Below are 15,598 nucleotides of genomic sequence, written 5' to 3'. Positions count from 1 at the left end.
TTTTAGGAAAATTTCCATTTTATGTACAGTTTCAAGGTTGTTCACATGAAACTGTGGTGGTCTGGGATTTGTGTGCCCTCCTCACTGGCTCATGCTAGCCTGTTACGGATTTGGGGGTGCTGGCCAGAGACCCCAGAGTCCTGGTTTGGAAGCATAGACGTTCACCTCATGGTGCAGCAGGCAGCAAAATCCAGTCGTCTGCAGCACGGCCTCTTGCTGCTCAAGTCCCACGGGGAACAGAGGGCCCCCACTGTGGGCTTGTGTCACAGCCAAGAAACACTGAGCTGGGGGAAACCTGCCCTCTGTCCGCAAGGGACACACCTCATCCTTCAAGGCTGATCTCTGCAAACACAGCCCTGAGATACAGCCCAGGGGAAGCAGGCAGAGCTTTGCATTCTTGGCATACCCAACAAAAACACACAAGGCACTCAGGACCCACGGCACATTGCCTCTCCCTGCAGTCCACCTCCTTGGCCCTGCACGTTCTTGGCCAAACTCAAATTTTCACATGGCCATTCCATCAGTCACTCCGATTAATCGGACCACAGAAGCCAGGACCAACTCTGTGTGATTGGGCTCACGACGCATTTAACTGAGGCTACTACGCCCAGGCTCCAAGCGGCTACGGGAAGCCCCGCAGTGGGGGCCTCTGCCTGGCCCCCAAGCTGCAGGTGCAACCAGCTGTGCGTTAGCCCCAGAGAGGCCATGGGTCTTATTTCAGCCAGGACGTTGCCTAAGGCCAGGCTATTGTCCGTTGTACCCACACGAGGAGTTCACACTGCCCTGCTAGTCTCTGACGTCACCACCGATAATTACAGAGGCAGTAAACGGGCCAAGTAGGTGACACCCATTAGGGCGACCCTCTCGCCCTGCTTTCCGAAGCTTCTGGGGCTCAGCACCGAAGGGCCCAGGAGCCCCCTGGTCTCAGGCGGACGGGGATGGTGGACCCCTAATCCCCAGCCCCTGGACGGACATTCCGTGGCTCTCTCTCCCCCACACGCAAACGTATGACCCGGGGGGCACAGACCCCTGCGGTTTGAGATTTGACGCTAACTTGGCTTGGATCTCTGCCGCACAGTCTGGTTGGGGTCTGCGGGCCGTGTTCACCACACAGAGCATAACCCAAGGCCAAGCGTGCACTTGGGTCTGAAAGACCGAAATGAGGTTGTATCCTCTGTGCATTTACACATTTTTGTGTCAGGCACAGCAGAATCGCTTGTGACGGGCTGCGTCCCAGGGGCTTTTCCATTTTTCTAGCGCACAAACAAATGCAAACCCAGCACGGGGCAGCTGGCAGGCACAGGTGCTGCCCGAGGCAGGGAGGCCTTGGGGGCTTTGCCAGGTGCTGGATCTAGGAGTGAAGAGCCATCATGCTTCCTGACGCCCGAACCCCCAGGTCCGAGGTGGTCCCTGCCCGGTGTCAGGGTGGGTCGCTCCCTCCACAGTGTGCCCATCTCTAATGCTCACCTTCTCCCCACTCCCCTACTCACACAGTGGCCTCTCACCTGGAGGGTTTAGGAGCAAAAGCAACAGGGGCATTCAAGTGAACTTTATACGGACCCATTACAGCCTCCGCTTTGGCCCCCGGGGACCCCCAGAGACAACAGTGAGCAGCATACTCAACCAAGTGACCTGTGTCTCCATGACTGAGGGACGTTTTGGCCCAACAAGAAAATCCGGATGGCTGAGCGAGAGTTTCCTTCGAACCCTGAGGCCCCTCTCGGCCGGGCTGGCGTATGCTGCTGTGAGGGGAGAGGGAGGTGCGCAGTCATGCCCAGAAGCCACGTAGAATCCCCAGCTTTCAAAATAGGCCTACACAACCCCGCATCAGGCTCCTCCCTTTTGTCCTGGTTGTTACCGAAGGGCAGCCAAGAGGAGGCGAATCCTGGCTGGGGACGGCCATGCTGAGTGAGCAAACGGCCTGACCACGGTGCGCAGACCAGGGCCGTGGGCGGCAGAGGCAGACGTCTCTGGGCTGCAGTTCGGGGAGGCGGAGCCAGGGCTCAGCGATGCCCGATGCCGGTGGATGGTGAGGAGCACGAATGGTCACCGGACACTGGTGCCACTGCACGGCGGCCCGTGACACAGAGGGCGCGTCTCTGTCAGGCACAAGTGACCCAGAAAGGTCACTGCAGTGATATGCGGAGCAGGCGGTCAGGCTGCAACAAGCAGCATCAGCACCGAGAAAAGTGAGATTCCCACGCTGGGCCTGGGAGGGGGTCAGTGGTCCCTCCCAGCAAGACAGAAACCAGGCCAGCTTCCAGGAGCTTCCGCACCTGCAGCACCGAGGTCTTTCTTTCTGCCGGCAGCCGGCGGTGGCTGCGGTGCCATCTCCGTAGAAGGAGGGATTCCCAGAGGCAGCACCCGCCCGGGAGACGCCTCCATCAGTGGCCTGTCTCCATCAGTCCTGTCGGAGAACGCCCCTCTCTGCGGGCCCCTCCGAGAGTGACCCAGACTACACCTGGGGGCCGCAGGGTGCGCCCAGGCTCGCAGGCCCCAAACATGGGCGTCGTTAGTCGGGCCGGCTGTGCCCTTCCAGGGTTGATGGGATGGGAGCCGGCCGGCTTTCTCAGCAGACGGCTTTCTGGCGGAAGGGCTCTGTCCATACTGAGCTGCGAGCAGCCAGGGGCAGGGTGCGAGCGGTGCCCTCTGTACCCCTGCGGAGCTTTCTTTACAAAACCAGACCGGGGGTCCGCCCAGGACAGCCCAGGAACCTGGCCCAAGGCCTGTTTGGGTGTGGCTCTTGAGCTAAGAATGTTGTTGATATTTTTAAAGGGCTCTAAGAACAAAAACAAAAGAGCAAAGAAGAGTATGTGATAGAGACCGTGTGTGGTCCCCAGGGCCAAACACATTCACTATCTGGCCCTTCACGGAGCAGTCTGCGGACCCTCAGCTAGACCATTTGCAGCAACCCAGAGGTCAGTAAAATCCGGGCGTGTCTAGTGAAGAGTCCCTCCTCGGCCAGGGTGGCTGCCTCCAATGGCTGACCTTTCCACGGGCTTCCCCGCTGGAACTGGGGCTGTTGCTCCTGGGGACGGCATCGGGTTCCAGCTTGGCTGGACCATCAGCAAACCAGGCAGGCTTTCAGGGGACGCTCAGGGGACCCTCTGTGATGGAGGGACCCCTGACCCAGCAGTTTTACTTGGGGCACTAGAGTGAAAGATGCGGTCCCCCAAATGGGGAGCTGCCATTTTTTCACGTAAAACCAAGATGACTTAGTGTCCGTGCCATTTCCATTTGGCCACCCACACTGCTCGGCCCTTCCCTGTTTACTGTTCAAGTTCGAGTTGACCCACCCCAAATGGGGATATTGGGCCAGAGTCACGAGGCCCCCATGTGTCACCCTGGCTTCTGCAAACTCTCCGCTGGGCCCTGCATCAGGCAGGGGGTGCTGCTGCCCTGGAGAAGCCTCTAGGGCCTGGCGACTCCTGGACTCCCCCGGTTTCTGCAGAAGAGTCTGGAGGTGGGGCTGTGGTGCTCTCTTATCTCTCAAGTGCAGCAGTCCCCAAAAGGAGAAGCCCCAACACTTCCTGGCAGAATGGCCGGCAGCAATCACACGCTCGGACCCCACCCACGAGGTCCCTTATGCTTCCTGTCCCCACTGCAACCTTGTCTCCCCCACAGAGCACTTCGTGTGAGTCAGGGGACCATGCCGTCTGCCTCGGGGAGCCCAGGGAGTGGGGTGGTGTGCACAGGGGAGGCCACCCTCTTGTGCAGGCTGCAGCTCCAGGCTGACGCCAGTGCTCCAGCCTTGCAGCCCCCTCCCTCTCTCCCTCCTTCCACTTGACTAAGATATAATTCACATGCCATACAATTCACTCTCTTATAACTCAATGGCTTTTCCTATATTTAGAATTGTACATTCATCACCACCATTTAGAACATTCTCCTTACCCTCCAAAAGAAAACCTGTGCCCCTCAGTGTCACTCTCCAGCCCCCCAATTCTGCTCTGACCTAGGCAATCACTAATCTACTTTCTGTTTCTATTAATTTGCCTATTCTGTACGTTTCATATAAATGGAATCATACAGTTTATGGTGTCTGGCTTCTCTCCCTTAAGGAACGTTTCCAAAGTTCACGCATGTTGTGGTGTGGATCGGTATTCCAGTCCTTTTTATGGCAGAATGATATTCCGTTTATCTTATCCACGTGTTAGCTGATGGGTACAAGCACTGGCTCCACCCGCCGGCTCTTGTGAATAACGCTGTTACGAACACTTGTGTGCAGGTTTCCGTGTGGACGTGTTTTCAGTTCTCTCGGGTACACATGGATATACCCCTAGCATGGAATGGTTGAGGCACAGAGTTATGCTCTTTTTAACCATCCGAGGAACGGCCAGACTTCTCCAAAGTGGCTGCACCATTTTCTCTCCTGCTAACAGTGTCTGCGGTCTCCGGCGTCTTTACATCCTCTCCAACACCTGTCATCGCGTGTCTGTTCTCATTCCAGCCATGCTAGTGGGTGTGACATGGTCCCTGGCTATGGTTTTGGTTTGCATTTCCCTGATGGTTAAGGATGCTGAGCATCTTCTCATGTTACTTGCATATCTTCTTTGAAGAAATGCCTCTTCACTATTCAGGTCCTTTGCCCATTTTTTACTGGGTTGTCTTTTTTTAAGATTTTTTTTTTTAGAAGAGTTTTAAGTTCACAGCAAAATGGAGAGGAAGATACAGACATTCCCCATATACCCTCTGTGCCCCCACATGCACAGCCTCCCCATTATTAACCTCCCCCACCACAGTGTTAGCTTTGTCACAATCAATGAACTTACATTAACACATCATAGTGGCTCAAAGTCCACTGTTCAGGTTAGGGCTCACTCTTGGTGTTGTGCACGCTATGGTTTTGGACAAACGTATAGTGACATACATCCATTCGTATGGTATCATACAGAGTATTTTCACTGCCCTAAAAAATCCTCCGTGCCTCACCTATTCATCCCTCCCACCTTCCCTCCCTCCTCACCCCTGGCAACCACTGATCTTTTTACTGTCTCCATAGTTCTGCCTTTTCCAGAACATCACACAGTCGGCAGCACACAGTGTGCAGACTTTTCAGATCGGCTTCTTTCACTTAGCAAAATTCCTTTAAGTTTCTTCCATGTCTTTTCATGACTTGAAAACTCATTTCTTTATAACATTGAGTAATATTCCATTGGATGGACCACAATTTATCCATTCACCTACTGAAGGACATTTTGGTTGTTTCCAAGTTTGGGCAATTATGAATGAAGTTGCTGTAAGCATCTGTGTGTGTTTTTGTATGGACATGAGTTTTCAACTCCTTTAGTTAAATACCAAGAAGTGCAATTGCTGGATCCTATGACAAGAGTATGTTTTATTTTGTGAGAAACTGTCAAACTGTCTTCCAAAGCGGCCGCACCATGTTGCGTTCCCGCCAGCAGTGCAACAGGGTTCCTGTTGCTCCACACCGTCAGCCACACTTGATGGCGTCAGTGCTCTGGATTTTGGGCATTCTGACAGCTGGATGGTGGTGTCTCATTTTTCTTTTATCTGAATGTCCTGATGACATGAACTGTGGAGCGCCTTTTCATGTGCTCATTTGCCATCTGTGTATAGTCTCCGGTGAGGTGTCTGCTAAGGTCCTTGGCCCGTATTTGATCAGGTTGTTTTGGTTTTTTATTATGGAGATTTTAGAGTTCTTGTATATTTTGAGACAACAGTCTCTGTCAGATATGCCCTTTGCAAATATTTTCCCTCATAAGTCCATTTTGTGACTTGTCTTCTAACTCTCTTGATACTGCCTTTCACAGAGCACAAGTTTTTAATTTCAGTGAAGTCAAGCTAATCAGTTATTTCTTTCATGGATCATGCCTGTGGGGTCATGTCTAAAAAGTCATCACCGAACCCAAGGTCATTTAGATTTCTCCTATGTAAGCTCCCAGGAGTTTTATGGCTCTGTGCTTTGCCTTTGGGTCTATGATCCATTTTGAGTTAAATTTTGTGAGGAGTGTAAGGTCTGTGTATAGATTCGGGGTGTGTGTGTGTGTAGACGCCCAGTTGTGCCAGCATCATTTGTTGAGAAGATGATCTTTGCTCCATTGTATTACCTTTGTTCCTTTGTCAAAGACCAGTCGACTGTACTGATGGAGGTCCACTTCTGGGCTCTCTGCTCTGTTCCATTGGTCTACTTGTCTATTCTACCACCAGTGCCTCTCCATATAAACCTTAGAATCACTTGATTGATTTCCACAAGATAATTTGCTGGTATTTTTATTGCGACTGCATTGAATGTATAGATCAAGTAGAATTGACATCTTGAAACATTGAGTCTTCTTATCCACAAACATGAAATATCTCTCCATTTATTTACTTTTTCTTAGGTCTTTTTCATTAGAGTTTTGTAGTTTCCCCAATGTAGATTTTATACAGATTCCATTAAGTGTATAGCTAAGTATTTCATTTTGGGTATTGCTAATGTAAATGGAACTGTTTTTTAACTTCAGATACCCCTCCCTTGTTCATTGCTGGTGTATAAAAAATTGATTTTTAGGACTCAATTGAGAATATTGCCATCTTAACAACATTAACAGTGTTACAGCATCTGATTCATGAGCATGAGATGTTTTTCCATTTATTTAGACCTTCTTAATTTCTTTCAACAATATTTTGTAGTTTTTAGTGTACAAGTCTTGCGCCTCTTCAGTTAAATTTATGCATAAGTATTTTATTCTCTTTGATGCCATTATAAATGGAATTGTTTTCTTGATTTCATTTTTGGGTCATTCATTGTACTGTGTAGAAATAAAATTAATAGCTTCACTTTCTTTCTAGGGTGAATGCCGTTTATTTAATTTTCCTGGGAGCCCCTTTCTTTTTGTTGCATACATGTCACCATAGTTTTACCCCACAGTCCTCTGAGCCTTCAGCCACCTCTGCTCCTGGCACCACTTTCCCCTAATGAACGGGTAGGATGGCAACTTGGGTGCCTATAACCAACAGAGCTGTAAAAGTTTGAGTCCTTCCCCTCTCTCAAGTCCCCTGCCATACTTGGCTTTTTTCTTAAAGCAGCTAAAGTCAGGATGGAGGAGGAAGCAAGGATCCAGGGACACAGCAGAAGACAGTGACTACACCAATAAGCAAGGCTTTGCACTTGCCACTCACACAGCTCAACCAAATGGACTTTCAATGTTTCTGGTCCCCTCAAACTCTAAATCCAAGAAAACCAAAAACCCAAACAAACAAACAAAAAACACCTCTAAATCCTCATTGCTAGAACCATTTCTTTCAGCTTTGGGAATCTTTTGACTGAGTTATCAGGGTCCTTCTGCTTTTTCACTGGGGTCTTGAAGGGTCGCTGCCCCTTTGTCATTATAACAACAACCAAAGCTCTGATCAGGTGGCTTGTTTCAAGCCTGCCTCTCGCTGCTCAGCTTAATAACAGGTAAAACGGTGGGCATCCTCACTCCCCACCCTCTACTCATCCAACACCCCACTTGTGGAGAACACCATCTGCCCGGATCCTGGGGAGTCTCCTCAGTTTCCCTTGGCCCAGTCCATGCAAGCCCTTGTCCTTCCTTTTCTAGAAAGTCATGACTCTATCATGCTAACACCCTTTCCTCCTTTATTTCTTCTTAAACCAGTTTTGGTAAGCTGCATTTTTCTAGAAATTTTTCCATTTCATCTAAAATTTTGAATCTGTTGTTATGATGAAGGTATTTATAATATCCTCTTATCTTTTTTGACAATGTCAGAGTATAAAGTCATATTTTCTTTTTCAGTCCTGATATTGGCAATTGATACCTTCTCTTATTTACTTAACCAATTCCGCCAGAAATTTATCTATTTTACTAGTAGTTTAAAAAAAGCAACGCTTGGTTCTCGTTTTGTTGATTTTATTTTCAGTGTTTGTATTCTAGTTCATTAATTTGTGCTCTTAATTTTTTATTTTTCTCTTCCCCTGGTTTTTTGTTTGTTTGTTTGCCTGTGTGTGGATTATTTACTAACTTTTTGGTTTATTTACTAAGTATACATACAAAGTATACCTACTAAGATGAGCATGCAAGGCTACCAATCCCTCTTTAAGTTCTGCTTGCACCGCACTCTCACAAGTTTTTGCTAAATAGCACTTTGCGTTGTCTTTCAGTCCAAAGTTATTTATATTTCTTAATTTCCATACACATAGAAGTGTCCTACCATGTTGGGGTTAATATATTTAGTATAATTGCACTGTGGCCAGAGAACAAACTCTATATTTTTTGAGATCACTTGAAATTTGTTGACACTTGCTATGTGGTCAGTATATGGTAAATTTTTTAAATAATATTCTATTTGTGTTATCTATTAGGTCACTTATTATTTGCATTGCTCAAATTTTCTGTATCCTGACAAGACTGTTTTGTCTGTCTAGTCTATTTTACTAGAGAAGGTATGCTAAAATGTTCAACTATGATTATGAATTGGCCTATTTCTTTTTTCACTTATATATGTTGAGACCTTGTCATTAGATATATAAAAATGCAAAATTGTTATATCTTCCTTTATTATTACGAAGTGGCCCTCTTTGTCTCTAGCTGTACTTTTTGCCTTGTGATCTGTTTTTTCTGATACTAATATAACGATAAACTATAGGTTTCCTTTGGTGAGCACTGGATAGCATATATTTTAACCAGAACATCTAATTCATTTTCATGTAATGTGTTACTGATGGAGCTCTGTTTCCATCTACTATCTTCTGTGCTGACTGTTCCACTTAGTTCATATTTCCTTTTCTCTCCTTCTTGCCATCTTATATGTCAAGTATTTTAATCATTCAGTCATATCCCCTCTATCAGTTAGGACTATATACACTGTTTATATTCTTTTGGTGATTATCCTAAGTAGTACAATATTCATTTTTACTTATCAATATTCACTTATAAGTTAACTAATGCCTTTATCCTTTTCCTGGAAGATAAAATGAGCTTCGAACACTTTAATACTCTCCCAATTTATAGGATAATATCATGAATTTTAGTTCTACAGATTTTTTTACACAATTCCACAAAGTTTTATTTTTTTATTTTTTATTTTTTTTAAGATTTTATTTATTTATTTGACAGAGAGAGAGACAGCCAGCGAGAGAGGGAACACAGGCAGGGGGAGTGGGAGAGGACGAAGCAGGCTCCCAGCGGAGGAGCCTGATGTGGGGCTCGATCCCATAACGCTGGGATCACGCCCTGAGCCGAAGGCAGACGCTTAACGACTGAGCCACCCAGGCGCCCCCACAAAGTTTTATTTATATTGTTTCTTTATATGGTCAGTGTTCGTTTAGATTTTTTTCTCATACCTTCTGTTTTAATCTGTTCTGGCTGCTATAACAAAAATGCTATAGACTGGGTGGCCTAAGCAACAAACATTTATTTCTCACAGTTCTGAAGACCGGGAAGTCCAAGATGAAGGGGCTGGCAGATTTAGTGTCTGGTGAAGAACCACTTCCCGATTAACAGACAGCCATCTTCTCGCTGTGTCCTCACACATCAGAAGGAGAGAGGGAGCTCTCTGGGCTCTCTGTTATAATCTCCTCCAAGAAGGCTCCACCCCCATGACCAAATCTCCTCCCACAGGCCCTGCCTCCTAATGCCGGCACAGTGGGGATCAGGTTTCAACACAGAACTTTGGGGAGACACAGACATTCAGTCCATAGCACCTTCTTTGCCTTTTTTCCTTCTTGCATCTCTGACTTTACATTTCCCTTTGACTTGAATTTCTTTCATGTGGGTCTGCTATTTAGTTACTATTTATTTATTTATTATTTATCTGAATTATATTTTGCCTTCAGTAATAAAGAATATTTTGTCTGGATTAAGATTATGTTAGCAGTTATTTTCTTTCAGCATATTAAAGATATGATCCCACTGCTTTCTAGTTCCCGTCATTGCTTGTGAGAAATCAACTGTTACTCTACCTGTAGGGCCCTTGATGGTAATTTATATGTTTTCTCCTTTTACAATTGTCTCCTCGTTATTCATTTTCTGCATTTCCAGCAGTCATTTGTTATTGCTTTATTTTTATTTTTTCCAGCTAGGGAATCACTGGTACTGTTGAATATGTGACCTGGTGCCTTTCATCAGTGCTAGAAATTCTCAGCCATTGTCTTTGTAGCTCCTTACCCTCTGGTACTCCAAACCATACATTTATCTGATCATCCTACTGCTTCATATAAGTCTTATTTTTTCTTCTCTACTCTCCATCTTTCTGTCTCTGTTCTAAATTCCAGATAGTTTCTTTTGACCTATCTTCTAGTTCCAGTTCACTTATTCTTTCTTCAATTGCTTCAAATCTTCTCTTAAATCCATCTACTTAGTTCTTCATTTGTTATTTATTTAGTTTAAGTGCTAGAATTTCTATTTAGTTCTTTAAAATGGCTTTTTAAAAGATAATTTCCATCCCTGATGATTTTTTTAATCCCAGGCCTTTTAAAAACATTACTTATTTATGTAATCTTCACACCCAGTGTGGGGCTCAAATTCATGACGGTGAGATCAAGATTTGTGTGCTCTACCGACTGAGCAAGCCAGGTGGCCCCCCAGCCCTTTTTTAAATCATTTTTTTTAATTACAGACAAAACACATAATATAAAATTTACCGTCTTAACCACTTTTAAGGGTACAGTTCAGTGGTATTAAGGATATTCATGTTGTGCAGTCATCACCACCTCCCACCTCCAGACTTTTTGTCTTGTAAATGTGAAATTCTGTCCCCATCAGATGCTCCCACATTCCCCACTCCCCCCAGCTCCTGGCCATCCCCATTCTACTTTCTATGAATTTGACTACACTAGGTGTAGTGAAATCATAGCATTTGCTATGATTTTTGTGACTGGCTTAGTTCACTGAACATAATGTCCTCAAGGTTCATCCATCTTGTAGAGCATCAGAGTTTCCTTCCTTTTTAAGGCGAACCATATTCCATTGTGTAGATAGACTACATTTGCTTGCTCACTCCTGCACTGGTGGAACTTGGCTGCTTCCACCTTTGGGCTGTCATGCATAAAGCTGCTATGAATATGGGTGTACAAATATCTTTTGAAGGCCCTGCTTTCAATCACTTTGGGTATTGTTGTGGATGAATTGTGTGCCACCCAAAATTCATCTGTTGAATTGCTACCCCTGCAATGTGATTGTATTTGGAGACAGAGCGTTTACGGAGGTAATTAAAGTTATATGAGGTTGTATGGGTGGAGCCTTAATCTGATAATAAGAGGGAGAAACCCCAGAGAGCTCTCTCCCTCCTCATGTGCATATGGAGGAAAGTCCATGAGGTGACACAGCATGGAGGAAGCCATCTACAAGCCAGGAAGAGAGGCCTCGCTGGAAAACAACTCTGATGGCCCCTTCACCTTGGTGTCTAGCCCCAGAACTACAAGAAAACAAGTTTCTGCTGTTTAGACCACTCAGTCTGATATTTTGTTATGACGGCCCTAAGCAGACTAATATATGCCCAGAGATTGAATTTCTGGATCATGTGGTAATTCTATTTGCAATTTTTTTAGAAACTGCCAACTGCTCTCCACAGTGGCTGTGCCATTTTACATCTCCACCAGCAGCGCACAGGGGTTCCAGTTTTTCCATATCCTTGCCCACACTTGTTCTTTTCTATTTTTTTGATAGTAGCCATCCTCTGGATATGAGGTGGTAGATCATTGTGGCTTGGATTTGCGTTTCCCTAATTATTAGTTATGCTGAGCATCTCTTCTTGGGCTTATTGGCCATTTGTATATATTCTTTGGATAAATGTTTATTGAAGTATTTTGCCCATTTTTTAATCAGGTTGTTTTTGTTGTTGTTGAGTTGTAGGAGTTCTCTCTTTATTTAGGATATTAATCCCTTATTAGATATATGATTTGCAAATATTTTCTCCCATTCTGTGGGTTGCCTTTTCACTCTGCTGATAGTGTCTTTTGATGCAAAAAGTATTTTTAATTTTGATGAACTCCAGTTTGTCTTTTTTTTTTCTTTTGGTGTCATATCCAAGAAATCATTGTCAAAGCCAATGTCATGAAGCTTTTATCCTATGTTTTCATGTTTAGGTCTTCAATCCATTTTAATTTTTGTATATGGTGTTAGGTAAGAGTCCAACTTCATTCTTTTGCACGTGGATATCCATTTTTCCCAGCACCATGTGTTGAAAAACCTGGCCTATCTCTATTTGTCTTGTCACCCTTGATGAAAATCATTAGACCATATATGTGATGGTTTAATTCTGGGCATCCTATTCTATTCTATTTGTCTTTCTATCTTTATGCCAGTGCCACACTGTTTTGACTACTATAGCTTTGTGGTAAGTTTTGAAAGCAGGAAGTATAAGTCCTCCAACTTTGTTCTTCTTTTCCAAGATTGTTCTGGCTATTCTCTTGACAAAATTTAAAGTTTGTGCTTTCTTGGAACACAGTAAACTTAGCTATTTTATGGTCTTTGATAATTCTGATATCTGATGTTTCTCTCATTTCTGCTTATTTTTGTTAATGGCGTCTTGCTTCCTTGTGTGCTCGATTATCTTTGTGTCCTGGATTTTGTATCTGAAAAATTATTTATATGAATAGCTTGAAGCCTAAGATGATGCCATCTTCTGCCAGAGACGGTTTTCTATGCTTCTGCTTGGAACCTTGGAATGCTACCCATTAAACCAAGCCCAGGTTTGAGGGGACCTGGATTGCTCAGGTGAGGGGACAGTAGAGTGTGAGGCTACACAAGGACAGTGTACTTCAAGTTCACCCCACTTAATGTGGGGGTTTATCCCCACCCCTGAGTTCTGAGCTTCAACGTTTCTCTCCCTTTCCTTCCATGAGGCTACTAAAACTGCAGGTCTCCTTTGCAGCTGTTGCTTGTGAATCTGCAGATGCACTCACTCGGGGGGAAAGGAGCTTTGAGTGCCAGGCTCACCTCCAGTCCCTCCCTGTCCTCACTTTGGAATTGAAACACTGAAACTCCCTCACTTCCTTGTTTGCTCTTTCAGAAGAGAGCTGTGCTTATCTGTCTTTTGTATTGGTCTGGATTACAGAGATGGCTCTCACCTAAAGGGGAAGTCCAGAGGGTCTTTTCTAAAAGCACAGTTCTGACCACAATCTTATTAGGAGCAAATCATGACACTCTAGAGCCCATCTCTATGATCATTAATTCATTCAAGGCTGTCCAGCATCCTGGAGGCAAGAACTAGTGTTACCCCATCTCAGAGGTAAAAATCCAGAGCACAGAGAGGCAAGGCTAACTTGCCCTGTGGTTGCACAGCTAATTGACTGGCAGGATCAGCACTGGGACCAGTTGTGTCTTAACTGCAGATACTGCTCCCCCTTTTCTGCTTAGGAGCCTTCTGGGGCTCCCCACTGTCTGGAGTCCTGAGCACAGACCACCACCCCCCAACCCAGCCATCAACGCCCTTCCAGCCTCCCTTGGCCACACTGGCTCCTGCCCATCCCCAGCTCTGCTCCATGGGCGCTACCTCCTACTCGCCTGCCCAGACCTGGCTGGGACGCTGGAACTCTGCTGTGCCCTCCCAAGGCCCCTGAATAAAGTGGGACCCAGGGCCCCGAGCACCCCACAATGGGAGCTCCCCAACGCCACAGCACCAACCCAGGTCCAGGCACTCTGCAGGATATCAGGTACAGCAAACAGGTCAGAGCCTGTCCCCGAGCACAGGCCTGTCTGCAAGGGGATGGAGCAGGCCCAGGGGTCCCTTATCAGGGACCAGGAACTGTCAAGCCATCCTGGGGATGCCTTGCTCAAGGCCAGCTTACCCTTGGAGGGTGTCTGGTGGGTGAGGCAGGGGAGGCCGCCGGGCCCACCTGCGACCCCTAGGGGCCCATTGTTCCCCTCTCTGACTTTCTGACAGGTGAACAATAATGGGATCATCTCCTTCCTGAAGGAGGTCTCTCAGTTCACCCCAGTGGCCTTCCCCATCGCCAAGGACCGCTGTGTAGTGGCAGCCTTCTGGGCAGATGTGGACAATCGACGAGCAGGTGACGTGTACTACCGGGAGGCCACTGACCCAGCCACGCTGCGCAGAGCCACAGAGGATGTCAGGCGATACTTCCCTGAGCTCCCAGACTTCTCCGCCACCTGGGTTTTCATAGCCACCTGGTACCGTGTGACCTTCTTTGGAGGCAGCTCCTCTTCCCCTGTGAGTTTTTTGTCCTGGGGAAGGGAGGACATCAATTTGGGGTCTAGGGTCTCCCCCAGGGGCCCCACCTTGCTGAGGTGGGTCAGATATAATCACTGGTCCATGCCTGAGACGGGAAAACCTGGCTCGGGGAGGGAAGTCACTCTCCCAGGGTCACAGAGCCAGGTTGGAGGAGGACAGAGCCTTGACCTTCCCCAGCCCTCCTGGAAACCATCTGCCTCTAGGAAAATGCCAAATGCCCTGATACAGTGGTTTATACAGTAGTGGAAGTTGGGTTGTGTCAGAAGAATTTCCATTTGGAATGGTTCCATTCTCAATAGGCTAAGTGGGAAGTTCATTCTGTTTTACCCTTTATTCTGTGATAATGCCGGACAACAAAGGCATCGGGGACACGTCTCTCCCCGGGGCACATTCTCAATGCCAAGCACGAGAAGTGCTCAGCACAGCACAGCCAGGGGCAGGAACTCTCCCTGAGACTGCTATGCAAGCCACATGGGGTTCCGAGATGGCGGCATGGGATGGTTCAGAGCAGCCTTGAGGGACGGCTGTGTCAGGATACTGGGCTGCAGGGGAAAGGCAGAGTGGTCAAGGTCAGGGCGAGGTTTCCCATCCTCACATGGCTGGGCAGAGGGTGGGGGCAGGGGAGGCCTTTACTCAGGGTGTAGGGGTGCAAGTGCTAGGCGGGCATCTGGAGGTGTAGCTGGAGGCCCCAGCACTGGTGGCTCAGGAAAACAGTGCGAGTGGGAGAGAGGGCTGGTGGGCAGGGATGTGCGAGTCCCACGTAAACCCTGAGTTCTTCCAGCAGCCCAGACGACAAAGGGAATGCCAGCAAGCACGTCAGCCAGGGACACTGGGGGACCAACATGGTCACTGGTGGATTTCTTAAAAGGAGTATGACAGTGAATAGGGAAAGATGGGCTTTTTCTGTAAACGTTACTACAAATAAATGTTTACACTGGGTGAACTTTATTCAAGCACAGCCCCCTAGTATTTTGTCAGTTTTATTTGTTTTTCTTACATCAATTTGTAAGAAAAACATCTTTGTAACAAAAAGCGAAAAAAGAATCAGTAAGTCCACTAGCAAGAGATCCCTCCCATTAAACACCTCCTGTTGTATCCTGACACACACTTTAAAAAATAAATAGCAGCAGCTAGAACGTGCTGTTTTGTGTTTTCTTCACTCAGCGGTAGCAGGGCATCTTCCTCTCTGTGGAGATCGCTGTCATCTCTGCAGCCACTCTGGGTATGCCCTTCCCCCGGGGAGGAGGGGGAGCAGAGCCCCTCCTGCGCCGAGAGAGGAGTCCTAACTCCTCCAGTCTGCAGGCCCACAGGCCTAAAGGCCGAGATGGGGGCTACGGAATGGTCATCCAGGCAACACAAGCATCCCTGGGAGGGATCAGAGTTCCGGGTTTGGGCTGGAAGCTGGTCTGTAACCTGGGAGCCTCCCGGAGCCGACTGCTTGACGGGGGGGGGGGGGGGG

At 47.0% G+C, this 15,598-nt stretch overlaps 1 protein-coding gene across 1 annotated transcript in view; it reads left to right on the top strand.

Moving 5' to 3' along the window:
* Positions 1 to 15,598, top strand: part of SNED1 (sushi, nidogen and EGF like domains 1) — an 86,841-nt gene that overhangs the window by 12,364 nt on the left and 58,879 nt on the right. Inside the window, exon 2 of the mRNA XM_040636307.1 lies at positions 13,831 to 14,118. Within this exon, the coding sequence (XP_040492241.1) occupies positions 13,831 to 14,118 (288 nt within the window). The remainder of the gene's footprint in view (positions 1 to 13,830; positions 14,119 to 15,598) is intronic.

This window comes from Ursus maritimus, unplaced genomic scaffold (genome assembly GCF_017311325.1).
Source record: "Ursus maritimus isolate PB19 unplaced genomic scaffold, ASM1731132v1 scaffold_1, whole genome shotgun sequence".
Classification (NCBI taxonomy): Eukaryota; Metazoa; Chordata; class Mammalia; order Carnivora; family Ursidae; genus Ursus; species Ursus maritimus.
The sequence above is the reverse complement of the archived record's forward strand: the minus strand, read 5'-3'. Positions and strand labels throughout refer to the sequence as shown.